The sequence below is a fragment of the Anomaloglossus baeobatrachus genome, chromosome 1 (assembly GCF_048569485.1).
Source record: "Anomaloglossus baeobatrachus isolate aAnoBae1 chromosome 1, aAnoBae1.hap1, whole genome shotgun sequence".
In the NCBI taxonomy this organism is placed as follows: Eukaryota; Metazoa; Chordata; class Amphibia; order Anura; family Aromobatidae; genus Anomaloglossus; species Anomaloglossus baeobatrachus.
This window is the reverse complement of record NC_134353.1, coordinates 36,537,129-36,564,711: the sequence shown is the minus strand read 5'-3', so window position 1 is coordinate 36,564,711 and position 27,583 is coordinate 36,537,129. Positions and strand designations below refer to the sequence as shown.

The following is a 27,583-nucleotide window of genomic DNA, read 5'->3' as shown; positions in this document are numbered from 1 at the left end:
CACATACGCAGAAAGAGACACATACGCAGAAAGAGACACATACGCAGAAAGAGACACATATGCAGAAAGAGACACACACACAGAAAGAGACACACACGCAGAAAGAGACACATACGCAGAAAGAGACACATATGCAGAAAGAGACACACACGCAGAAAGAGACACACACGCAGAAAGAGACACATATGCAGAAAGAGACACACATGCAGAAAGAGACACACATGCAGAAAGAGACACACACACAGAAAGAGACACATACGCAGAAAGAGACACATATGCAGAAAGAGACACACACACAGAAAGAGACACACACACAGAAAGAGACACACACGCAGAAAGAGACACATACGCAGAAAGAGACACATACGCAGAAAGAGACACATACGCAGAAAGAGACACATACGCAGAAAGAGACACATATGCAGAAAGAGACACACACACAGAAAGAGACACACACACAGAAAGAGACACACATGCAGAAAGAGACACACACACAGAAAGAGACACATACGCAGAAAGAGACACATATGCAGAAAGAGACACACACACAGAAAGAGACACACACACAGAAAGAGACACACACGCAGAAAGAGACACACATGCAGAAAGAGACACACACACAGAAAGAGACACACATGCAGAAAGAGACACACACACAGAAAGAGACACATACGCAGAAAGAGACACATATGCAGAAAGAGACACACACACAGAAAGAGACACACATGCAGAAAGAGACACACACACAGAAAGAGACACATATGCAGAAAGAGACACACACACAGAAAGAGACACACACACAGAAAGAGACACACACACAGAAAGAGACACATATGCAGAAAGAGACACACACACAGAAAGAGACACACACACAGAAAGAGACACACACAGAAAGAGACACACATGCAGAAAGAGACACATACGCAGAAAGAGACACATATGCAGAAAGAGACACACACACAGAAAGAGACACACACACAGAAAGAGACACACACGCAGAAAGAGACACACATGCAGAAAGAGACACACACACAGAAAGAGACACACACAGAAAGAGACACATACGCAGAAAGAGACACACATGCAGAAAGAGACACATACGCAGAAAGAGACACATATGCAGAAAGAGACACACACACAGAAAGAGACACATATGCAGAAAGAGACACACACACAGAAAGAGACACACACACAGAAAGAGACACACACAGAAAGAGACACACATGCAGAAAGAGACACATACGCAGAAAGAGACACATATGCAGAAAGAGACACACACACAGAAAGAGACACACACACAGAAAGAGACACACACGCAGAAAGAGACACACATGCAGAAAGAGACACACACACAGAAAGAGACACACACAGAAAGAGACACATACGCAGAAAGAGACACATATGCAGAAAGAGACACACACACAGAAAGAGACACATACGCAGAAAGAGACACATATGCAGAAAGAGACACACACACAGAAAGAGACACACACACAGAAAGAGACACACACGCAGAAAGAGACACATACGCAGAAAGAGACACATACGCAGAAAGAGACACATACGCAGAAAGAGACACATACGCAGAAAGAGACACATATGCAGAAAGAGACACACACACAGAAAGAGACACACACACAGAAAGAGACACACATGCAGAAAGAGACACACACACAGAAAGAGACACATACGCAGAAAGAGACACATATGCAGAAAGAGACACACACACAGAAAGAGACACACACACAGAAAGAGACACACACGCAGAAAGAGACACACATGCAGAAAGAGACACACACACAGAAAGAGACACACATGCAGAAAGAGACACACACACAGAAAGAGACACATACGCAGAAAGAGACACATATGCAGAAAGAGACACACACACAGAAAGAGACACACATGCAGAAAGAGACACACACACAGAAAGAGACACATATGCAGAAAGAGACACACACACAGAAAGAGACACACACACAGAAAGAGACACACACACAGAAAGAGACACATATGCAGAAAGAGACACACACACAGAAAGAGACACACACACAGAAAGAGACACACACAGAAAGAGACACACATGCAGAAAGAGACACATACGCAGAAAGAGACACATATGCAGAAAGAGACACACACACAGAAAGAGACACACACACAGAAAGAGACACACACGCAGAAAGAGACACACATGCAGAAAGAGACACACACACAGAAAGAGACACACACAGAAAGAGACACATACGCAGAAAGAGACACACATGCAGAAAGAGACACATACGCAGAAAGAGACACATATGCAGAAAGAGACACACACACAGAAAGAGACACATATGCAGAAAGAGACACACACACAGAAAGAGACACACACACAGAAAGAGACACACACAGAAAGAGACACACATGCAGAAAGAGACACATACGCAGAAAGAGACACATATGCAGAAAGAGACACACACACAGAAAGAGACACACACACAGAAAGAGACACACACGCAGAAAGAGACACACATGCAGAAAGAGACACACACACAGAAAGAGACACACACAGAAAGAGACACATACGCAGAAAGAGACACATATGCAGAAAGAGACACACACGCAGAAAGAGACACACACGCAGAAAGAGACACATATGCAGAAAGAGACACACACGCAGAAAGAGACACACACGCAGAAAGAGACACACACGCAGAAAGAGACACACACGCAGAAAGAGACACACACGCAGAAAGAGACACACACGCAGAAAGAGACACATACGCAGAAAGAGACACACACACAGAAAGAGACACACACACAGAAAGAGACACACACAGAAAGAGACACATACGCAGAAAGAGACACACACGCAGAAAGAGACACACACGCAGAAAGAGACACACACGCAGAAAGAGACACATACGCAGAAAGAGACACACACGCAGAAAGAGACACACACGCAGAAAGAGACACACACGCAGAAAGAGACACACACGCAGAAAGAGACACATACGCAGAAAGAGACACACACGCAGAAAGAGACACACACGTAGAAAGAGACACACACGCAGAAAGAGACACACACGCAGAAAGAGACACACATGCAGAAAGAGACACACACGCAGAAAGAGACACACACGCAGAAAGAGACACATACACAAGAAAGACACATACACAGAAAGAGACACACACAAAAAGAGACACATTCTCAGAAATATACACATATACAGATAGAAACACAAACAAAGAGACACATACATAGAAAATGACACACACAGAAAGAGAGACACACTGAAAGAGAGAGACACACAGAAAGAGAGAGACACACAGAAAGAGAGAGACACACAGAAACACACACAGAAAGAGACATGCAGACAGAAAGAGACACACACACAGAGAAAGAGACACACAGAGAAAGAGACACAGAAAGACACACACCGAAAGAGACACACACAGAAAGAGACACATTCAGAGAAAGACACACACACACACAAAAACACACACTGAAAGACATACAGAGCAAGAGACTCAGACAAAAAGGCACACACAGAGACACATACACAGAAACTGTTTGGATGTTTGAGGTAATATATTGGCTTTTCTGATAGTTACCCTGGATATTTGTCAGGTGGGCTACAGCAGAGCTATGAATTCCTATATTCTGCATATCTTCATGGTCACAGAACGCGATCGAACAAACATTTCTCATTTATACAGTTTTAAATATGTAAACTAGAAAATAAAATAAAATAAAAACCGCAGAGCTCCGGGCCCCTGTCCCCTGCACCGGCCGGACCGTGTCCCGGATTTAATTAATCACCATAAATGTAAATGCCTGGTTTTATTGAATCCATCTGCGTCCCGTGCTGAGTATTTTAGCCTGACACCTCATTGTACCGCTGCCCCGCTGTGCGCGCCTGTATATAACCCTGCATTTTATCCTTTTCAGCGCTCGCTTAGCCCCATACAATACCTAAATGTGCCGCTGAGTTGTAACATAAAGGCGGCGCACGCTTCTATTTTTTTGCCTTCTCTTTTGCAGTAAAAAAAAAAAGTGCAAAAATTACACCGCCCCATTATTATCTTGATTGACCCCCCCCCAAAAATAGTTTTAATGCAAAAATTTCCTTTTTTTTTTTTGCAGCTTCAAGCAGCGGCCAAAGGAGCAACCGAAGAAAAACGGCCTCCGAAGTCTCGGCGAGCAACAGACAAAAGACAAAAGGTTTCTTTATTTTAATGAATTGTATCTTTTTATTTTTTTAAGTCGAATTGTTCCGAGTGAATAGGGAAATCAATGTCTTCCTTCTGGGAGGTAGCGATCGCTTCTATAGACCCTGGGATACGACAATATTGGGGGGGGTAGGAGGAGGAAAAAAATTAGTATTTACAATGATGGTTAAGACTTTTTCCATGTAAGGAGCCGGTGAATAGGAAATATAATGACTTCTTTCTGCAAAAGCTATTATCTCTGTGGAGCATTAGAGTGTAATCTGTGCAACATGTGTCATGAATAGCGGCATGCCAATCTATAGGTTTATCATTATGCCTCCCTACTTTCCATCGGCCGTCCTCGTGACATTTCCACTAGCGCCACTGCAGCGCCTTTCCCCGGCTGGGTAAACCTGGAGTGTGCAGATAAGCGGCCACCTTTCCAGATAAATGTGCACGATTTAGCCTGTATGCATTCAGTTAAAAAAAAAAAAAAATGTAAAAAAAAATATATAAAAATAAATATATATATAAATAAAAATCTTTCCAAATGTGTTAATCAACAGGAATAATTTAGCAAGGTGCAGATCTGCTGTGAGGACACCTGTCTGGCAACGAATATATTAATCGGAGGGATTTTTTTTTTTTTTTTAGCATTTTTGTATTAAGCTTTGGCAATGTGCATAAATTTGCAGCACAAAAAAGGTTAACACTGATTCATAAGAAGATGGAGGCTGCAGAGCGCGGGGCTTTTTTGGGGGGTGACGGTGTTTGGAAGGGAGGCCTGAGGGGCTGTATTATTCCGGAGTGTAACACGCAGCGCTCCAGGTAACATACATATGGAAGCTCCACTCTGCCGCGATGTAAAGGGAATATTTTGCAAATTACATTTTAAAAGTTATTTAGTGTTAGACCCGGCCGTGTTTTTATCAGAGTCTCCATATATTCTGGAAACCGCAGCGCAGCCGCACAGCAATCACAACACGGACACCAACCACTATACACAAAGGGGATCCTACAGATCCCCCAGAATGCCATACAATGCAGATAAGAACAGACCCCAATATCTCTGTATATCACATTACTGAACCTGTATTATACTCTAGAGCTGCACTCACTATTCTGCTGGTGCAGTCACTGTGTACATACATTACATTACTGATCCTGAGTTACCTCCTGTATTATACTCCAGGGCTGCACTCACTATTCTGCTGGTGCAGTCACTGTGTACATACATTACATTACTGATCCTGAGTTACCTCCTGTATATACCCCAGAGCTGCACTCACTATTCTGCTGGTGCAGTCACTGTGTACATACATTACATTACTGATCCTGAGTTACATCATGTATTATACTCCAGACCTGCACTCACTATTCTGCTGGTCCAGTCACTGTGTACAATGTGTATAATACAGGATTTAACTCAGGATCCATAATGTAAGGTAAGTACACAGTGACTGCACCAGCAGAATAGTGAGTGCAGCTCTGGAGTATAATACAGGAGGTAACTCAGGATCAGTAATGTAATGTATGTACACAGTGACTGCACCAGCAGAATAGTGAGTGCAGCTCTGGAGTATAATACAGGATTAGTAATGTAATGTATGTACACAGTGACTGCACCAGCAGAATAGTGAGTGCAGCTCTGGAGTATAATACAGGAGGTAACTCAGGATCAGTAATGTAATGTATGTACACAGTGACTGCACCAGCAGAATAGTGAGTGCAGCTCTGAAGTATAATACAGGAGGTAACTCAGGATCAGTAATGTAATGTATGTACACAGTGACTGCACCAGCAGAATAGTGAGTGCAGCTCTGAAGTATAATACAGGAGGTAACTCAGGATCAGTAATATAATGTATGTACACAGTGACTGCACCAGCAGAATAGTGAGTGCAGCTCTGGAGTATAATACAGGAGGTAACTCAGGATCAGTAATGTAATGTATGTACACAGTGATTGCACCAGCAGAATAGTGAGTGCAGCTCTGGAGTATAATACAGGAGGTAACTCAGGATCAGTACAGGATATGTCTTGTAGTTACAAAGTGGCTAAATATGATATTATCTAAGATCTTTATTATTTTATAATGTTATGATGTAATGTAGGAGATTAAAATATAATAATACCGCTCTGCTGTGTGATGCTGTGTGATGGTTACAGGATAGTCGGTGCTTAGCGATATTATCTTAGACTGATTGATTTTATATTTTTAGTTTTTCCCATGGAGGAACAATGCCAGGTAGATGGAGTTTATAGCGCGGGGAGGGCTGAGATCCTCCAGTATTATGTCGCTATTAATATGGAAACTGCTTTTTTTTAGCTACAAGCACAGGTCAGACATGGAGTTTATTATTAGTGGCGGCATTTTTAATCTATTTAGGTAAATGATGAACAACTTAAAAAAATGTTTTCCACCACTGAAAAAAATTATATAAGTAAAAACTGAAAGTAGCGCAAAGTGTAATCTGAAAAATGAGCACCTGCACCTCTATAATGCATGGAACTCCATTTATTTATACAGATCTTCAAACCCCGTATTTTTTGTCTTTGTCTACAAGAAGTGGGGGGCTTGTCTCTCTCTATAGGTATTGGGGGTGAGTATTTGCCTCTCTTCATGAAGTATAATGGGTCTTTGTCTCTCTACAGGAAGTGGGGGCGGCTCTTTTTCGCTCTACAGGAAGTGGGGTATGTCTTTGTCTCTCTACAGGAAGTGGGGCGGGTCTTTGTCTCTCTACGGGAAGTGGGGCGGGTCTTTGTCTCTCTACGGGAAGTGGGGGCGGGTCTTTGTCTCTCTACAGGAAGTGGGGGCGGGTCTTTGTGTCTCTACAGGAAGTGGGGCGGGTCTTTGTCTCTCTACGGGAAGTGGGGCGGGTCTTTGTCTCTCTACAGGAAGTGGGGGCGGGTCTTTGTGTCTCTACAGGAAGTGGGGGCGGGTCTTTGTCTCTACAGGAAGTGGGGGCGGGTCTTTGTCTCTACAGGAAGTGGGGGCGGGTCTTTGTCTCTACAGGAAGTGGGGGAGGGTTTTTGTCTCTACAGGAAGTGGGGGCGGATCTTTTTCTCTCTACAGGAAGTGGGGGCGGGTCTTTGTCTCTCTACAGGAAGTGGGGGCGGGTCTTTGTCTCTCTACAGGAAGTGGGGGTGGGTCTTTGTCTCTCTACAGGAAGTGGGGGTGGGTCTTTGTCTCTCTACAGGAAGTGGGGGTGGATCTTTATCTCTCTACAGGAAGTGGGGTGGGTCTTTGACTCTCTACAGGAAGTGGGGCGGGTCTTTGTCCCTCTATAGAAAGTGGGGGCGGGTCTTTGTCTCTCTACAGGAAGTGGGGTGGGTCTTTGTCTCTCTACAGGAAGTGGGGATGGGTCTTTATCTCTCTACAGAAAGTGTGGGTGGGTCTTTATCTCACTACAGGAAGTGGGGGTGGGTCTTTGTCTCTCTACAGGAAGTGGAGGCGGGTCTTTGTCTCTCTACAGGAAGTGGGGTATGTCTTTGTCTCTCTACTGGAAGTGGGGCAGGTCTTTGTCTCTCTACAGGAATTGAGGTGGGTCTTTGTCTCTCTACAGGAAGTGGGGTGGGTCTTTGTCTCTACAGGAACCGGGGGGGTCTTTGTCTCTACAGGAAGCGGTGGTGGGTCTTTGTTTCTCTACAGGAAGCGGGGGTGGGTCTTTGTCTCTGTACAGGAAGTGGGGGTGGGTTTCTTTCTGTACAGTAAGTGAGGACAAGTCTTTGTGTCTGTACAGTTACCGGGGCAGTCTTTTGTCTCTGTACAGAAATCGGGGCAGTCCTTTGTCTCTGTACTGTAAGCGGGCAGTCCTTTGTCTCTGTACTGTAAGTGGGCAGTCCTTTGTCTCTGTACTGTAAGCAGGCAGTCCTTTGTTTCTGTACATTATGCGGGGGTGGGTCTTTGTCTGTACAGTAAGTGGGGGCGGATCTTTCTCTGTACAGTAATCGAGGCGGCCCTATGTCTGTACATTAAGCAGGGGTGGACCTTTGTACAGTAAACGGGGCGGGCCTTTGTACAGTAAGCAGGGGTGGGCCTTTGTCACTGCGCAGTAAGCAGGGGTGAGCCTTTGTCACTGTACAGTAATCAGGGGTGAGCCTTTGTCACTGCGCAGTAATCAGGGGTGGGCCTTTGTCACTGCGCAGTAATCAAGGGTGGGCCATTGTCACTGCACAGTAATCAGGGGCGGGCCTTTGTCACTGCACAGTAATCAGGGGCAGGCCTTTGTCACTGCACAGTAAGCAGGGGCGGACCTTAGTCACTGTACAGTAATCAGGGGCGGGCCTTTGTCACTGCACAGTAATCAGGGGTGGGCCTTTGTCACTGCACAGTAATCAGGGGCGGGCCTTTGTCACTGCACAGTAATCAGGGGCGGACCTTAGTCACTGTACAGTAATCAGGGGACGGCTTTTGTCTCTCTTCAGGTTGTGATGATGGGTCTTTGTCTCTCTATATAAAGTGGAATCGGGCCTTTCTCTGTTTATACGCATTGTGACAGTCTTTTTCTCTCTACTCCTATATATGTATATAAGCATTCTAGAGAGCGCGGCTTTCAGTATGGTGGAAATGAAGCAAGTATACTATGGATGGAGCAGTGCATGCTGGGAAGTGTGGGAAGGAAATTCAAGCACTCATAGTGCTGGCAGAATGCTGATAAAGACTGGATGGCAAGTTACAGGGTATGAGAATCAGGACAGCTCCTGCACATATTACACTGGTATGTGCTCCATATTTAATTTTTTGTGGTGCAGGGGGAACACTTTGCTTTTCTATAGGTTTTCATGTAAATGGGCAGGTACAATGTAAAGGTCTGTGTCTGCTATTTACAGCACTGTTAGTTTCCATCTGGTCTTTGCTCCCTCCAGGCACCGGGGCTCAGGTGCAGTGCTGCCTCTCACCCTCTGGCACTTTGTTCTCCTGGTGCAGGCAGTATGTATATATATATATATATATAGGGAATAGTTAATGTAATGCATTCAGTAACACTTGCTCTTGTTTTCGCACCGTCCATTGTTCTATATCAATGAGAGCCTGATATTGAATAAGAGCATCTGCCAGAGAATCAGGGTAATAATATACCGCCACGTAGTGACTCATCATTGCGTGACCCATGGAGGACCTTCCCGTATTGTGCTCACCTACGTCATACCTTTCAGATCAATACCCTGCATTAAATACTTCTTTTATAGCTTAATTGCCACCAGCCAGTGTAAACGATGGCTTAAAAAACAGATACAATATGTTACCTAGAAAGGATCACTGCAAACAAGGATGCAAATGTATTCACACCGGGGATGCACGCTCTATTTAGAAGGGGCTTTTATTGTATAAACACAGTATATCCACAGAAACATACCAGCTAATGCATATAGGTGGAGCAGTCCATAGCTACAGTAATGGGGCTGAGTATAAAAGGGGCACCAACAAACAACACTGCCCCATAAATATCATTTCTGATCCAGCCATGATGACTCTAAAGGCCCCATACAAAATAGAGAGCTGTCGGAAGACCAGCCATTGCTCAAAAGTTATCTCACTTAAGTTCCTCATACACAGGAACAGTAAACTCAGTTGTGATTCCATGAGCTTGAAGGACGGCATCCATGCGGTTCAACTATGATTCATACAATTTATTGATGAAGTCATCAGGAATAGCACAGAATGCAGTCTTACATGCCTCCCAGTGTTCATCTAGACTCTTTGGTTTTGTCTTCCAAGCTTCCTCTTTCATCCTACCCCAAACATGCTCAATAATGGTCATCTCTGGTGACTGGGCTGGCCAGTCCTTGAGAACCTTGATCTTCTTTGCCAGGAGGAACTTTGTTGTAGAGATGGATGTATGAGATGGAGCACCATCCTGCTGCAGAATTTGACCCATTTTATGATTGGAAATGTAAGAGGTAGCTAATACGTCTTGATGTTTTAGGCTATTGATATTGCCTTCCACCTTGCAAATGTTTCGCACACCCCCATACTGAATGTAACCCCAGCCCATGATCTTTCCACCACCAAACTTAATTGTTTTCTGGATCCATATGGGCTCCAGTAGGTCTCCTGCAGTATTTGCAGCGGCTGTGGTGTAATTCAACTGAAGATTCATCAGAGAAATCCACCTTCTGCCACATTTCCAGTGACCATCTGTCTGTGGGACTTGGCAAATGCCACATGGTTTTTTATTTGCCTTTTGTTTAGTGGTGGCTTCTGGGCACTGATTCGACCATGGAGGCCATTTCGAGAGAGAATCCTACAAACTGTTCTAGTTGACACAGGGACTTGAGGTGACCAGGCCTGTTGGAGCTCTGCTGCAGTGGAAGAGGGTCTGGCTTTGGATTTTCTAACCAACAAACGTTCCTCCTGAGCAGTTGTCTTGCGGGGTGTGCCGGACCTGGGCTTGTCAAAAACATCTCCAGTCTCTTCAAATCTTTTTTTAATTCTTTGTACTTGACGCTGAGACACATTAAAGGTGCAGCCACCTCTGCAGTGGATCTGGTCTTCATCCTCTTGATAATCAAGGCTTTGGTCGCAGGATGGATTTTTGGCAAATTGTCAGAGGTCAAGTTGTAGTTCAAGAGAAAGTCTGGGGTGCTGGGTTTCTTTTTATACACACCCACTAATTAAGCGATCATTTAGTGAGCACAGGTGAGGATGTAAACTAGGATTGGGTGCATTATATCACAAGGCGACAAAACTTTTGTCTTGCCAAAATCTGACCTTTCTGTGTTCATTAATTGATGAACATTTCAGCTTTGCAGCAACTTTATTTTCATAACCTAAACCAACTTTGGGAGGGTTTCAGCTTTCAAAAGTGTAATTTATAAAACCAATGGATGAATTTGAAGTCAGGTTATAAGCTTTTATTTATATAACATGGATAAGCGACAGAACTTCTGTCAGGGACTGTAGAGTGTCATATATATTGTATATAGAGGGGTTTGATTATGATGGGATAAGAGCTCAAGGATTGGTGCTTCCTGAGCTGCTGCGAGAGGGGAAGAAAGAGCTGCTTTGTGTAATGGCTGGACACAGAACAGTTCACAGGGTTGCTTCAGAAGCTTCACCTTCTGAGATTAAAATGAAAAACTGTATAATTTACATTTTTAGTAGAAATCATGAAGTGGCCTAACTTCACCGCATGACTATAGTGGCAATACTGATACATAAATGGTCTTCAGACAACCAACAGCCCATTTATCTACAAAATAACATAAACGTTGTCCACAGTCATTGACTAATCTGATAACAAGGTAACATTAATGCAAAAGTTAGAAAAAATATGCCTAAAGTCATTAGATACAAAACGTCCCAGATCTGAAGGTCGGGTAATGCTAATAAGGTTTGTTCAGGCTGCACGCAGGCGGCAATAATGTGGCTGCAGTTTACGGCCTGTATTTCATCCACAAAGCCTGAAACCCTCACAGTTTACACAGCACCAGCATAAAGGTTATGTGTCTTTAAGGCAAAAGGACTGCATGCTTGAAGTTAAGAGCCTTGTACATACATTGCTTAGAGACCTCCATGTAGTAGCACTGGACCGTCTTTGGTCTTCACCTATGCCTTCATAATGGCATAGAATGCACTAGATGGTGAAATCGGTCTTCAGGAATGGCGTCCATCAAGGACAGCATAGCTTTTAACATTGGATGGAGGTATGACATGACCCAAGCAACCCTGTGGGATAAAGATCTGCGGACTGTAATGGCTAAAGACAGAAGAAAACCTCACTGTTATGTTCCTGGAGTTGTCCCATGCCGAAATGACCCTTATGGTGTGGTGGATTGTCCTTCTAACATGATGGAAAGCACTTGGTCGGACATGATGCTTAGATAAACCCTACTGCCCAAACGACAATCCATAGCCAGGGTGGGCCAAGAAAACATTCCCCACACCAATACTCCACTAGGCTGATAGGATGGGGACCTCCTTCCTTTGGCTTCAGGAGATACAAGGTACATCAAGAAAACATTCCCCACACCATTACTCCACCAGGCTAATAGGATGGGGTCCTCCATCCTTTGGATTCAGGAGATATAAGGTACATCAAGAAAACATTCCCCACACCATTACTCCACCAGGATGATAGGATCGGGTCCTCCATCCTTTGACTTCAGGAGAGGCCAGGTGCATCAAGAAAACATTCCCCACACCATTACTCCACCAGGATGATAGGATGGGGTCATCCATACTTTGGCTTCAGGAGAGGCCAGGTGCATCAAGATAACATTCACCACACCATTACTCCACCAGGCTGATAGGATGGGGTCATCCATACTTTGGCTTCAGGAGATATAAGGTACATCAAGAAAACATTCCCCACACCATTACTCCACCAGGCTGATAGGATGGGGTCATCCATACTTTGGCTTCAGCAGAGGCCAGGTGCATCAAGAAAACATTCACCACACCATTACTCCACCTCCATCAGAGTGATATGAAGGGGTTATCCATCCGCAGGTATCAGAGGAGCCAGTCTGTGCCAAGAACTAATCTCCCCATCATTATTTCACCTCCACTAGCCTGATAGTAAGGATCATTGGTCCACAGGTGTCAGAGGAGCCAGAGCATACCAATACCCAACAGGGTGTGCCAAGAACATATTTATCCACCATTACTCTACCTCTCTATCATTAAAGAGTCATCCATTTATAGGTCTCAGAGGAGCCAGGGTGGGCCAAGAAATCATTCCATCCCCATTAGTTTACCAACACTAGTCTGACAAGAAGAATGATCCATTCACGAGTATCAGAGGAGTCAGGGTAGGTCGATAAAACATTTTCCCACCATTACATAACCTCCACTAACCTGCAAAGAAGGATGATCTATCACGGGTATTAGAGGAGCCAGGGTGTGCATCTGTGCAGGTTGTGTGCTTGTAGTAGAGCTGTGTGTGTAAAGGTGTACATAGAGCTGTATGTATCTATATGCGCATGTAATGTACATGTAGCAGACCTGTATGTGTCTATATTTGCATGTAGCAGAGCTGTGTGTGTCTATAGGTGCATGTTGCTAAGCTGTGTGTGTCTATAGGTGCATGTAGCTAAGCTGTGTGTGTCTATAGGTGCATGTAGTGTGCATGTAGTAGACCTGTGTGTGTCTATATGTGCATGTAGTATGCATGTAGCAGAGCTGTGTGTGTCTATAGCTGCATGTAGTGTGCATGTAGGAGAGCTGTACATCTATGTGCATGTAGGGTGCATGTAGTGTTCATGTAGCAGAGCTTTGTGTGTCTATAGGTGCATGTAGTGTGCATGTAGCAGACCTGTGTGTGTCTATATGTGCATGTAGTGTGCATGAAGCAGACCTGTGTGTGTGTGTATATGTGCATGTAGTGTGCATGAAGCAGACCTGTGTGTGTGTGTGTGTGTATATGTGCATGTAGTGTGCATGAAGCAGACCTGTGTGTATATGTGCATGTAGCAGACCTGTGTGTGTCCATATCTGCGCATGCATTGGAGCTGTGTGTGTTTATACAGTTAGGTCCAGAAATATTTGGACAGTGACACAAGTTTTGTTATTTTAGCTGTTTACAAAAACATGTTCAGAAATACAATTCTATATATAATATGGGCTGAAAGTGCACACTCCCAGCTGCAATATGAGAGTTTTCACATCCAAATCGGAGAAAGGGTTTAGGAATCATAGCTCTGTAATGCATAGCCTCCTCTTTTTCAAGGGACCAAAAGTAATTGGACAAGGGACTCTAAGGGCTGCAATTAACTCTGAAGGCGTCTCCCTCGTTAACCTGTAATCAATGAAGTAGTTAAAAGGTCTGGGGTTGATTACAGGTGTGTGGTTTTGCATTTGGAAGCTGTTGCTGTGACCAGACAACATGCGGTCTAAGGAACTCTCAATTGAGGTGAAGCAGAACATCCTGAGGCTGAAAAAAAAGAAAAAATCCATCAGAGAGATAGCAGACATGCTTGGAGTAGCAAAATCAACAGTCGGGTACATTCTGAGAAAAAAGGAATTGACTGGTGAGCTTGGGAACTCAAAAAGGCCTGGGCGTCCACGGATGACAACAGTGGTGGATGATCGCCGTATACTTTCTTTGGTGAAGAAGAACCCGTTCACAACATCAACTGAAGTCCAGAACACTCTCAGTGAAGTAGGTGTATCTGTCTCTAAGTCAACAGTAAAGAGAAGACTCCATGAAAGTAAATACAAAGGGTTCACATCTAGATGCAAACCATTCATCAATTCCAAAAATAGACAGGCCAGAGTTACATTTGCTGAAAAACACCTCATGAAGCCAGCTCAGTTCTGGAAAAGTATTCTATGGACAGATGAGACCAAGATCAACCTATACCAGAATGATGGGAAGAAAAAAGTTTGGAGAAGAAAGGGAACGGCACATGATCCAAGGCACACCACATCCTCTGTAAAACATGGTGGAGGCAACGTGATGGCATGGGCATGCATGGCTTTCAATGGCACTGGGTCACTTGTGTTTATTGATGACATAACAGCAGACAAGAGTAGCCGGATGAATTCTGAAGTGTACCGGGATATACTTTCAGCCCAGATTCAGCCAAATGCCGCAAAGTTGATCGGACGGCGCTTCATAGTACAGATGGACAATGACCCCAAGCATACAGCCAAAGCTACCCAGGAGTTCATGAGTGCAAAAAAGTGGAACCTTCTGCAATGGCCAAGTCAATCACCAGATCTTAACCCAATTGAGCATGCATTTCACTTGCTCAAATCCAGACTTAAGACGGAAAGACCCACAAACAAGCAAGACCTGAAGGCTGCGGCTGTAAAGGCCTGGCAAAGCATTAAGAAGGAGGAAACCCAGCGTTTGGTGATGTCCATGGGTTCCAGACTTAAGGCAGTGATTGCCTCCAAAGGATTCGCAACAAAATATTGAAAATAAAAATATTTTGTTTGGGTTTGGTTTATTTGTCCAATTACTTTTGACCTCCTAAAATGTGGAGTGTTTGTAAAGAAATGTGACAATTCCTACAATTTCTATCAGATATTTTTGTTCAAACCTTCAAATTAAACGTTACAATCTGCACTTGAATTCTGTTGTAGAGGTTTCATTTCAAATCCAATGTGGTGGCATGCAGAGCCCAACTCGCCAAAATTGTGTCACTGTCCGAATATTTCTGGACCTAACTGTATGTGTGTATTTAGTAGAACTGTTTGTGTGTCTGTAAATTTGCATACATAGTAGATCTGTCTGTCTATAAGTGCATATGTAGCATAACTGTGTGTGTCTATATATGCATATATAGCTGACCTGTATGTGAATAATAACACACTGCAGAGAAACACTAACAATAGATTGGTTACTTTCATACCCTAGTAAATTGAAATTAGTAATATCTACCCCTTCACTTTTCAGCAAAGGAAAAATGTTTTCCCTTTTTTCTTCTGTCTAAACCTTATGGTTTGACACTTGTGACTACAAGAAAGTAGTTACCGTATCACTGGGTCACATCTCATAAAAAAATGAATCTATAGTACATTACATGGTTCTTCTGGGACATGGAAGAACTCCCAGACACTTCACTACTTTGGAGATGATGTTAGCTTTTGTTATGTTCGCGGGGCGAGGATTGTATTAGTGGGTCCACTAGGCTGAAGGTACCATTCACTTGCTTGGGGAAGCAAACTGGACCAGCAGCCGAGTCTTCACTACAACCACCAAAGGTGGCAGCAGGTACACACGCTGGTAAGCAGCCGGCAGAGGGCAGCCCCAGGGGCTCTGCGGTACCCCTGAAGCTGGCACCACAGACAACGGACAGTCTCTGGTAATAGCAGCAGCAGGCAGAGTAGTGGATCCATCCGCGATGGATGGATAGATACGGCAGTAGCGATATGCTTGGATACTTGCAGTCGTGGGTATCGTGGTAGCCGGCGTGGATGGTAGTGGCAGCAGATGATCAACAAACTGGCACAGCACTGAAATATAAATAAAAAGAACTAGCAACATAACTAATTTGCTGCCCAGGCACCTCCCTTAAGGGGAAGGTGCCTTAAATACTTGCAACCTCTCAGCTGACCTGAGAGGGACTTCATGGTCATGGTGTGCTTACCCCTTAAGAAAAGGGGTTGGGTGCACACCCTTCGGGCAGAACCAGGAAGCCTTTGGGGTGTACACAGGCTTTGGGTGAAAGCAGCATGGACCTGGGAAGAGGCAACCAGGAGGGCGAGGCAGGTGAGCAAGCCGACATCTCCACCGGGGAATGGGGCAGGACAGCGTGGGGACGCCGGTATGGGAATTACACCTTTCTTACCTTTCTTAGGGGTTTACCATGTTTCAAAGAATTTGGCTTCTGTGGATTAGCGTGGAAAAAAATATTTGATTTTGTGATATTCTGCCCAGTGACGTTTATACTATAGGTGTCCATTCAGTTGATGTGTTGTCAGACGTAGCCTGTCGAGGTTTTTACTTTTGTATTTTGAGAAATTGGAAAGTGCGGATTGAGCATTTTTGGTAATGAATACATGACAGCCGTTCCATCATGTCACTCGTATGTGAGATATCTATCACCTGATACCGCAAATTTGTGTCAGCAGGAACCTGAAAGCCACTTTTTTTTAGAAGATCAGATGTCAAGTTGTCCTCCGGTGACAGGTCCTTTTACGAGGATCAATAGTTGCCGTCTCTTTCATGTTAGAGATTTGACCAATTTGATTCTTCAAACAAAACCGCGACGTGAAATGTCAGCTCCACATTAACAAGTCGTCACTCTTTGTCGAGTGAGATCTCAGAGATATTGACAGCACCTCATAAATTTTCCAGTCATAACCCATTACACGGCTGACACATCCTTCGGCATTTAATGAGACGTATAATAGTCAGCCATTCTCTGGAAATGGCGCGTACCTTCATCTAATTGTGGCGCTCCCGTAATCTCAGGTGACCGATAAAACATTGTATCAGCTCTACGGACCTCGGATACATGGATGGGATCATCCTCTAAGGAGTCATGGAAGATGCCTTAAATATGAAAATGTGATAATTGCCGAGCCTGTATGCCGGTGATCCGAAAGATTGGAGATTATTAATGATCAAGGTTCCTCAGGGGTGGGATTATAATTTTAAGGAACAGGTCCCAGAGGTTCAAAGCAAATTAATATTGTGAAATTTATATATGTGTTTACTTTGGAAATAAAGAAGTTAGTTCTTTTGTTAGCATGTGTAATGGTAACATTCCTGGTTCATCTATGGAATCACCAGTGTTCCTAAAGGTTGAGGTCCTCAGCTAGTCCATGGACCTGGCTTCCATTTAGCTGGTTTGGCTTCCATGGATAAATTCTATCGAGGAGGCTGTAGAAGATATGGTTGCTTATATTTGCAGCCATGAGCCCACCTATCCCTTGGGGCCAGTGTCCTTGTCACAAGGAGGTTTTTGTCAAGCATCACCAACTTTCTTGGCTTTCTCAATATCTGTGGATACTCCAGATTCTTGCCTTCTAACTTCTCTGATGTCTGTGATCAGCGCAGGGAGACTCGGGAATGTACCCAAAGACTTGTAGTTCATAGGCATGGTGACAAGAGTAATCTCGGCTGGTCTGCTTTTTAATCTCCTTTAGTCACATGCTATGGGAGAGCCAGTCATATTCATTCCCCTCCTATATATGCTGGCTGTACACTGTCATTAGTGGCAGCTATAGCTTGCCTATACTGGTCTGGAGAGGTGGTTTAATCCAGACTTACTAGTGGTTTTGTGCATTATTGTTGTGAGCAGTTGTGGAGTTAACCCTTGTTGTCCTTTTGTTGCTGCCTTACTTCTCTTGCTTTTCTCCTTCATTTCACTGTTTGTTTCTGAGAGTTTGCAGTGTGTCTGAGTTTCTGTTTTCCCTATCTGTCTAAATCTGTGTTTCCATTACATTCCCGCCCCTTCCATTCCCTGGTGGGGGAACAGATTATCTCTGGTCAGGAGTATATAAGGGCACAAGACTCAGGCATCTGCACCATTAGGGGTAACCTTGAGTACAGTGATAGCCTAGGGTCCTATGGTGTTGGGGACAGTATAGAAGCCCCTTGTCCTTCGCTATCCTAGAGTCACATTGGATCAGTCCTCTTATATAAAACTGTACAAGACTGCACAAGACTCTGGCATGTGCACCATTAGGGATAACCCTGAGGACAGGGATAGCCTAGGGTCTCTGAGCGTGGGGGACAGTATGGTAGCCCCTTGTTCCTTGCTATCCTACATCATGACTGTCCTCATATAAAACTGTACAAGACTGCACAAAACTCAGGCATCTGCACCATTAGGGGTAAACCTGAGAACAGGGATAGCCTAAGGCCCCCTAGCGTGGGTGACAGTATGGTAGCCCCTTGTTCCTTGCTATCCTACATCATGACTGTCCTCTTATATAAAACTGTACAAGACTGCACAAGGCTCAGGCATCTGCACCATTAGGAGTAACCCTGAGAACAGAGATATCCTAGGGTCCCCTAGTGTAGGGGACAATATAGAAGCCCCTTGTTCTTTGCTATCCTACAGTCACATCGTGACAGTCCTCGTATATAAAACTGCTCTGCCTTGTATAAAGTGTGCAGTTAATGCTGCCATCTTTGAGAGTGCTCAGTTTCACTGGTCCTGAGCAATAAAGCTTATTGGGTTCTTCTTTGTTAGGTTATTTCTGCATAATTTGGATGGCATATATGTCCACATCTTTTACCACTAATGACTGACGTTTTCCAGACTTGACCTCTGCACGTAGTGACCCCCATTACTGCCAGCGGCCATTCTACCGCAACTCAATGTTTCCTGTCCATTTACTTGCTAGCCATCAGTGTCAATGGAGACCTTTGGGAAAGTCCATTCTATCTTGTGAACATAAAGAGTAAAGACATCACAGTTTCTTCAGCCCTAAATGAAATCTGTGGTGGTCCACACCTCCTGGACACTCTGGGTGGGCTTCATTACAGTTGTAGTACCAGGATTTAAAGTCATGTCTTGGAGGGTACTAATACGTGACACAGAAGAGAGAATAGAAGTTAAGAAAACTCAGTAACAAAAGCTACTTTGTGGGAGCTACACAATCCCCCATATTGTAACTTTTTCCCCGGAGCCAGGCAGACTGCTAAATGCCTTTGAAGCTTTCCGGAAACTAGCGCTCGCCCGACCTCTTCCCTAGCTGAATTACTTTTGTCACCAGGGGGTCTGGCTCAACTCAGAAAATTCATCCTCACTCTAATTAACTTTGTTACCTACCATTTGTTCCTGGATTTTGGTGACCTCTGGATACAGGTCAGGATGTGTATAAGTCTAGGATTGGTATGTATGAATACCATATTCCTCACAGACTTCCTATGCCAACAGTAGCTTGTCAAACCAGTCCATGTGTTGTTGTGATCCAGTTGCTGGTGAATTACCGAGTGTTGTTTGGTGTGTTACGGGAATTCTTCTGTCATCTGTTTATTCCCTCCCTGCTCTTTGTTTCCTCCTGATCACTTGTTGTCTAATACCTCTGTGAGTGATTGCTGTGAATTAGAGTTTTGGTTTCCCCATTTGTCTATTTCTGTTGGTTTAACCACTTCTGTCCTGCTTCTCCCCTGGGGTGACGGAGAAGGTGTATTACAGCAGGGCTGGCCAGGAGCAGGGCTAGGTTGGTGATCCAGACCTCTTCACCATCAGAAGTATCTCTATGATAAGGGACAGCTAGGGCGCCCTAGCCTGAGGGTCAGTCTAGGAACCCCGGTCCTCGGTTATAAAATTATACTTCATGACAAATGCAATAGAGGACAGGATTTCTTAATATATTAATGTTCTCCATGTACCTTTACGTGTGTTATCCCAACTGCATAAATTATTGTACCATTTGCCAAATTAGGTGCCCCGTGGTTGGCCTTCATTGGGTCATTGTATGCTGAGTCCTGAAGCCAAACACCACCAAAAAGTAGTCAAAGTCAAGGATGTTGGCAGACTAAGTTGCAACACTAGTTCATGGGGACCTAGGGAGCCTCCACCAGCCACACTTCATGGTTAAGCTGGTTCCATTTACCTATTTATACCTCTCATAGTTATCATTGACTTTATGACTTTTAATGGACCCTTAATTCAAGATTTATGCCATAGGGACCTATACTGAGGAGGACTCATAAAGGACCCACCATTTTCCATGGGGGTCTTTTCAAAATTTTACAATGGAACCCAACATTTTATTGTTTACATATATTCCTCAAAATTATATACTTCTTACCTTTGTGATCTCACCTGGGCATCCACAATGGCTGTTTGGCTATCTTATCCAGCCAAAAAGATGAAGACTTAGGCACTTGGCTCCATTATTTATATTAAAGGGCACCAATCGTCAGGATTTTCCTATATAACCTAAAGCCAGTGCTATACTGGCACTATCATGCTGATTCTATACATACCTGTAGTTGTCAGCTAGGATATATAGGTTTTGAAACACAAGCAAGTAAAGTTTGTAAAATGAGCAGCTTTTTGAATGATAGCAGCTGCCGATCAGCTGATAGCTGGGGTGGGTTGTCATAGTCATTCCCGCCTTCTGCCTTTCCGTCGTTCCCCTGTTATTTATGCTAATTGTATTATAGAATCATTTTACTAAGTGACTAGAAGGACCTGTGCTGTCATTCCCATGTGACTAGAAGGGGCGGGGCCTCAGCCAACAGAAAAATAATGTTTCCTGGGAATGACAGCAGCTGCCAATCAGCTGATACCTGTGGTGCGTTTTCATAGTCATTCCCGCCCCCCTGTCTTTCCATCCGTCCCCTGTTATTTATGCTAATTCTAATATAGAATCGTTTTACTAAGTGACTAGAAGGACCTGTGCTGATGTCATACCCACATTACAGAAGGGGCGGGGCCTCAGCCAACATAGCTGATACCAGGAAGCAACGTTATTTTTCTGTTGGATGAGGCCACTCCCCTTCTGGTCACCTTTGTATAACATTCCTTCTAGCCACTTAGTAAAAACTATTCTATAATAGAATTAGCATAAATAACGGGGGGAGAATGGATAGGCAAGGGGAATCACTATGAAATCCCACCCCAGCTTTCAGCTGCTGCCAATCAAATCTGCTGGTTTTACAAACTTTACTTGCTTGTGTTTCAAGACCTATACATCCTATCTGACAACTAAAGGGATGTATAGAATCAGCATGATAGCACCAGTATAGAACTGGCTATAGGTTATATAGGAAAGTCCTGGTGATTGGTGCGCTTTAAGGATCTAACTGGTTTGGATACATCTTGCATAGACTTTAATGAAGGGTTTACTGGTATATTCCGTGTGGCAGAGCAGAGGGTAAGATAGGTTCCCCGCCAGCCGAAATTCACTTGTAAGGCCGCATTATCCAGAGGCCGGGTCCTGTCCTCTGCACATCTCCTGCTCTACGATACTCTTCCCGGATATGAAAGTGTTACTAATTGCAGAGTAAATGCTTTACAGAATTACTGACAGATGTTCCGTCTTCCTGACCGTATAAAGCTGCTGTATTACAAGCCGAAACCAAATAAAATTGTATTGTTTTATCTGGTAATTAGATTGGTAATTGCCTTACAGAGTGACGGAGGCTCCGCCATCGGAGAGAATTGTTTCCCATGTACAATAAAGTGAGGCAGGAGGACACGGAGGCTGCAATAAGCGCTGATACTCCTGTCATTACCGCACACACGGCCCAATTCAATAGAATGCAAGAAATGGACATTTATTAAATCTAATGTATAAAAACATATAAGAGGACCGCACTACATTAGGTGAGGACTGCGAGCCAAATCTAAACTCTATGTTTGCTCGAATTAAGAAAATCTGAGTGCTCGGGTGCTCGTCTTAAGTATATTGGAAGTCAATGGGTAACTGACGTCACCGCTCGTCAGACATTCCGGGTTCCCTCTGTGACCCGCCATGAGCGGTGATGAGTGGTAACACTACTGATGTCATCACTGTCGCCGAGCTCAGCCTGACCGGTAGTGACCGATGAAGCATCGTTCTCAAAACAAGACTCCATAGGTTGTGCTACAGAATCAGTGGACATCGTAGGAACACCATGGACTATGTCTTATGGTCGTTGAGGGGTGGAGAGCGTCCGGGAGTGGACCCATTGGGCCATACACTGGATGGAGGAACTAACCTAGAGCTAACCCCTATATGGGGATTGTCAGGCACAGCCCAAGCGGGCCTAAATGCATAGCAGCCAGGTCCAGTGGAGTCGGCTCTGACGGACTGGTGAATCTCAGATGTCCAGTACGGATGTGCTCAGATGTGGCGGCACAGATGTGAAGGCTCAGACGTGGTCGCTCAGAGATGGTGACTCAGACGTGGCAGCACGGAAGAGGTATTTCAGACATGGCAGCAAGCATGCTCTAAGAAGAAACACAGGTTAGCGGAACAAGCAACTAGAACTAGGACCTGAAAAACAGAACTAGACACAGCAGCGGGTAAGGGACCTGAGAACTAGCAGTGTACGAAGGATAGGAAACGTTGCTCAGGCGCCTTCTCTAAGGGGAGACAGTCTTAAATACCTTCAGGCTGATAGCTGACCTCAAGGATCACCAAGTACCACCCCCAGGGCAGTGACTGGGACTGTGGCAGCTGACTCCCAGAGCAGGTGACGGACACAGGAATAGATAGGTACAGGCGGGGTGACTGAAGCAGGCTGGACAGGTGAGTACAGACAGGAATGGTGGGCACGGCAGAAATAGACAGGTATAGGAAGGCATGTACTGGAAATGGACACAGGGATAACAGGACAAGAGCTCAGGACCTGACAACTAGCTAGGTAGCAGACTGACTGACTAACTAACTAAAGGCGTTTCGAGGCACCTCCCCTAATGGGAGGGTGCCTTAAATACATAGTGCTTCTCAGCTATTGGCTCAAAAGCATTTCCTGGAAATAGCAAGCCAGTCCTTTAAGAGGAGGGCCTATGTGCACACACGTCTTAGCTGCACTCCCGGAAATTCTGTGTGACATGTACAGGGACCAGTAGGGGAGGAAAGCATGAGAGGACGTGGAAGGCCGGGGAGAACGGGACTTGGCCAGGGCGGTAACTAAGTCGGCGTCCCTGTAGGGAATCTAGCGCTACAGATCCCTAGTTTAGGGACCCCGGTATCCTGCTATCCCCATAGTACCTCTTGAAATCTCTCAGATCTTTATCTTTTTTTTGCTGTGACCTAACAATAAAATACAATTGATATAGAAACAAACTTTACAAAAGAACAATGCAAAGTCATAGAGGTAGCATGGCCAATATATGACATAACAGTCTAATTGGCGAGTGAGTGGCTAGATTCCACCGTCACCTTCTCAGAAGAAGATAGGAGACACAGACTTTGGCGTATGAAGTAAATCTGGTATATAATGAACGCTAAGTATCGCTTTTATATAAATTACACAGACAACGTACATCGCCGGTCCTTAGGGACTTTGCTGCACAGAAAACGTAGGAGTCGCGGTGCGGAAAGTGGCTCAGAAACTAGTCTCTATTGATTGAAGGTAATTTAAAGGGGTCACATTGCCATGGCCCGTACAATGCACAGGGTCACGATGGGAGGATTAAATGAGATATCTTACATTGTACACACCAGAAGGCATAAGGGACGGACAGGCGCGGAGGCGACACTGTCTAATCTCGCCAAGTGTAATAATGACACATATTGCAAGTGACAAGCGCAATCCCATTATAGTATAAACAGACTTCCTCACTTCGCCCGATTAATTCATGTTCGCTGCCCATGATCAATATTGATCTCCCGTTACATCTGTATTACATAGGAACCTGGCAGACCCAACTCCAGGGAGGCCGTGATTGACAGCTCTCATCCCGAGCTGGGGAGTACACGCCATTTATATTAATGCCGCACTCCTTATAAAACCGCTACTAACAAGGCAACAGAAATCAGCGGCGCCACACACATCACATCATAATTTAGAAATAAACACCCAGCCGTAATGATTTATTTGTGGCTCTCGTCTTATCCATTCCGGCAGCGTCCGCCGCGCCATATTCTGTTTTTAGTTACTTCTAGAACTAGCTGCAGAAACGGAGAATTAGTAATAATGCTTCGTAAATAATTAATCAGCCTGGAAATTAATTTGCATAATTTATAAATGTACACAGTTGGATGTCTTCAGTGTATCTTAGGTATGTTATAGGGTAAATCGCATGGAATTACTTACATAAAGGAGCTGTGAAGTTTAGAAAACCTTAATGATAGGGCTATTTAAAGAGGACCTGTCACTCCCTATAAATATGTAATTTTTTATACCTGGTGTAAACGCCACTGTTCTCCTGAATCCGGCATTGTTTTTCCCATGTTCCTGCACCTCTCTGTTCCTGAGATATGACCCCATATTCCTTCTATAAAAATCTAGGCTTGTCAGCCAAGTGGGCGTGGTTCTTAAGAACACACCCAGAATAGAGTTGAGCACAACTCCCACTTGGCTGACAAGACCAGATCTATATACAGGGAAGAAACGGCCATATCTCTGGAATGGAGAGGCGCAGGAAGAAAAGAAAAGCATCGCCAGATTCAGGAGAACAGCGGCATTAACACAGGTAACAAAAAAACCTTTTTAATCAATTCTAAATCCATAAAATTGGATCCTGAGAAACAAACTAAAGTAACATGTAATGATGTACTGCAGCTCTGCCACGCTGCTCCATGAATATTTGACTCAACTCAACACACCCTGTGTTGTGAATGGAAAGAGTCTTTATTATGCCTGTGCATCCAGAATCCAAGTAAAGTGGGTAACATCACTGTGGAAGGATTGTCAGCTGCACATTTTTATTTTTAGTTGTGACACACCTGTCCCGGATCCCGGCTTTCCCTCCCTCACCCGGTCTGCTGAACTTTGTTGTGCTCTACATCGGTCTTTACAGTTGACCCGTCATGCTCCCATGTGATTGTTTTCCTGGACCTATGTAAGGCTCACAAAGACACATACCAATGTTTTGCTATTAAGACTTATTGTTCCTGAGTTCTGTCTGCCTACAGCTTCCAGTATCTCTTCATCTGGTCTTCTGTCTGCCTGTGGCTTCCAGCACTTCTGCTTTTGGTCTCCTGCATGTCTGGGGCTTCCAGTAACTCTGCCTTCATTCTCCTGTATGTCTGGGGCTTCCAGTACCTCTCCTCCCTGCTTCTCAGTTATTCTGTCTGCCTGCCACTTTCTGTACCTTTGCTACCTGCTTCCCAGTATCTTGTCTGCTCTTGGCTTCCAGTACCTCTGCTATCTGCCTTAGTGTATCCTGTCTGCCAGCGGCTTCCTGTACTTCTGGTTCCTGCTTCATGGTATCCTGCCTACCTGCAGCTTCCAGTGCCTCTGGTTCCTGCTTCACAGTATCCTGTCTGCCTGTGGCTTCTAGTACCTTTGGTACCTGCTTTTCAGTATCCTGTCTGCTCATGGCTTCCAGCACCTCTGATACATGCCTCCTGGTATCTTTTCTGTTTGCGACTTCCAGTATCTCTGATGCTTGCTTCCCGGTATCCAATCTGCTGACAGCTTCCAGTACCTCTCCTTCCTGACTCCTGGTATACTGCCAGCTCGCAGCTTCCATTACCTCTGATATCTGTTTCTTGGTATCCTATCTGCCTACAGCTTCCAGTACCTCTGGTACCTGATTCCCAGGGTGCTGTCTGCCCGCGGCTTCTATTACCTCTACTACCTGCCTCCTGGTATACTGTCTGCCTGCAGCTTGCAGTACCTCTGCTTCCTGGTTATCCTGTCTGCTCGCTGCTTACTGCACCTTTGCTACCTGCTTCTCAGTATCCTGCCAGCCTAAAGCTTCCAATATCTCTGATTCCTGCTTCACAGTATTCTGTCTGCCTGTGGCTTCTAGTACCTCTGGTACCTGCTTCCCATTATCCAGTCTGCTCTTGGCGTCCAGCATCTCTGATACCTGCCTCCTGGATCCTTTCTACCGGCGGCTTTCAGCACCTCTGCTACCTGCCTCCTGGATCCTTTCTGCCAGCGACTTCCAGCACCTCTGCTACCTGCCTCCTGGAATCCTGTCTGCTTACAGCTTCCAGCACGTCTGATACCTGCCTCCTGGAATCTTGTCTACTTGCAGCTTTCAGCAACTCTGTTACCTGCCTTCTGTAATCCTGTCTGCTTGCAGCTTCCAGTACCTCTGATACTTGCCTCTTGGAATCCTGTCTGCTTGCAGCTTCCAGCACCTCTGATACCTGCCTTTTGGATCCTTTCTGCCAGCGGCTTCCAGTACCTCTGATACCTACCTCCTGGAATCCTGTCTGCTTGCAGCTTCCAGCACGTCTGATACCTGCCTCCTGGAATCTTGTCTACTTGCAGCTTTCAGCAACTCTGTTACCTGCCTTCTGTAATCCTGTCTGCTTGCAGCTTCCAGTACCTCTGATACTTGCCTCTTGGAATCCTGTCTGCTTGCAGCTTCCAGCACCTCTGATACCTGCCTTTTGGATCCTTTCTGCCAGCGGCTTCCAGTACCTCTGATACCTGCCTCCTGGAATCCTGTCTGCTTGCAGCCTCTAACTACCTCTGATACCTGCCTCCTGAAATCCTGTCTGTTTGCAGCTTCGAGCACCTCTGATTCCTGCCTGCTGGAATCCTGTCTGCTTGCAGCTTCCAGTACCTCTGATACCTGCCACCTGGATCCTTTCTGCCGGCGGCTTCCAGCACCTCTAATACCTGCCTCCTGGAATCCTGTCTGCTTGCAGCTTTCAGTACCTCTGATACCTGCCTCCTGGAATCATGTCTGCTTGCAGCTTCCAGTACCTCTGATACCTGCCTCCTGGAATCCTGTCTTCTTGCAGCTTACAGTACCTCTGAAATTTACTTCTTAGCTTCTTATCTGCCTACAGCTTCTATTACCTCTGGTACCTGTTTCCCAGTATCCTGTCTGACCGTGGTTTCTACTTGCCTCCCGATATTCTGTCTGCCTGCAGCTTCCAGTGCTGCTAAAACCCATTTCTTGCTTGACTCACTGACGCCCTTGTGCCCACTTGGACCTTGGGCTTGAAGGATCAACCTCATTAGGTGAGCCTAATCACCTGGTGCCCATTTAATTGAGAGAGGCAACCACACATTACCTGGTTTTGAAAAGTACTCTACAGTGGGTGTAACTTTTTGCCACAGCTACTGCCCTGAACACTTAAGTGAAACCCCTGTCTTAGACATCCATATGTTCTAAAAGGCACCTCACTACTATAGGACTGCAGGAAGAGGTGTCAGACCTCCAGTTGGCTGTGTTGGTGGTGTGCAGCATTTTGGCCCTTTCTGCTTCTCTTCCAATACTGGTAGCGCTCGAGAAAGGTTAAATTTTGAGCTTTAAAGCCAACTCTACTGGAAGAATCGGAGACCTCTGAACCAAATTAGTAAATCTAATGTGTAGTGTTACGATAGCTTCTTACATCGGTCTCTTGTGCATGATGCCTAGGAGCGAGAAGTGGTTTTTGGGCATGGCTAAGATCAAGAAATATGGTT

The 27,583-nt window shown here is 44.9% G+C and overlaps 1 protein-coding gene across 1 annotated transcript in view; it reads left to right on the top strand.

Moving 5' to 3' along the window:
* The window catches only part of GFRA4 (GDNF family receptor alpha 4), a 617,177-nt gene that overhangs the window by 394,020 nt on the left and 195,574 nt on the right, over nucleotides 1–27,583 (top strand). The window contains exon 2 of the mRNA XM_075346410.1: nucleotides 4,127–4,204. Within this exon, the coding sequence (XP_075202525.1) occupies nucleotides 4,127–4,204 (78 nt within the window). The remainder of the gene's footprint in view (nucleotides 1–4,126; nucleotides 4,205–27,583) is intronic.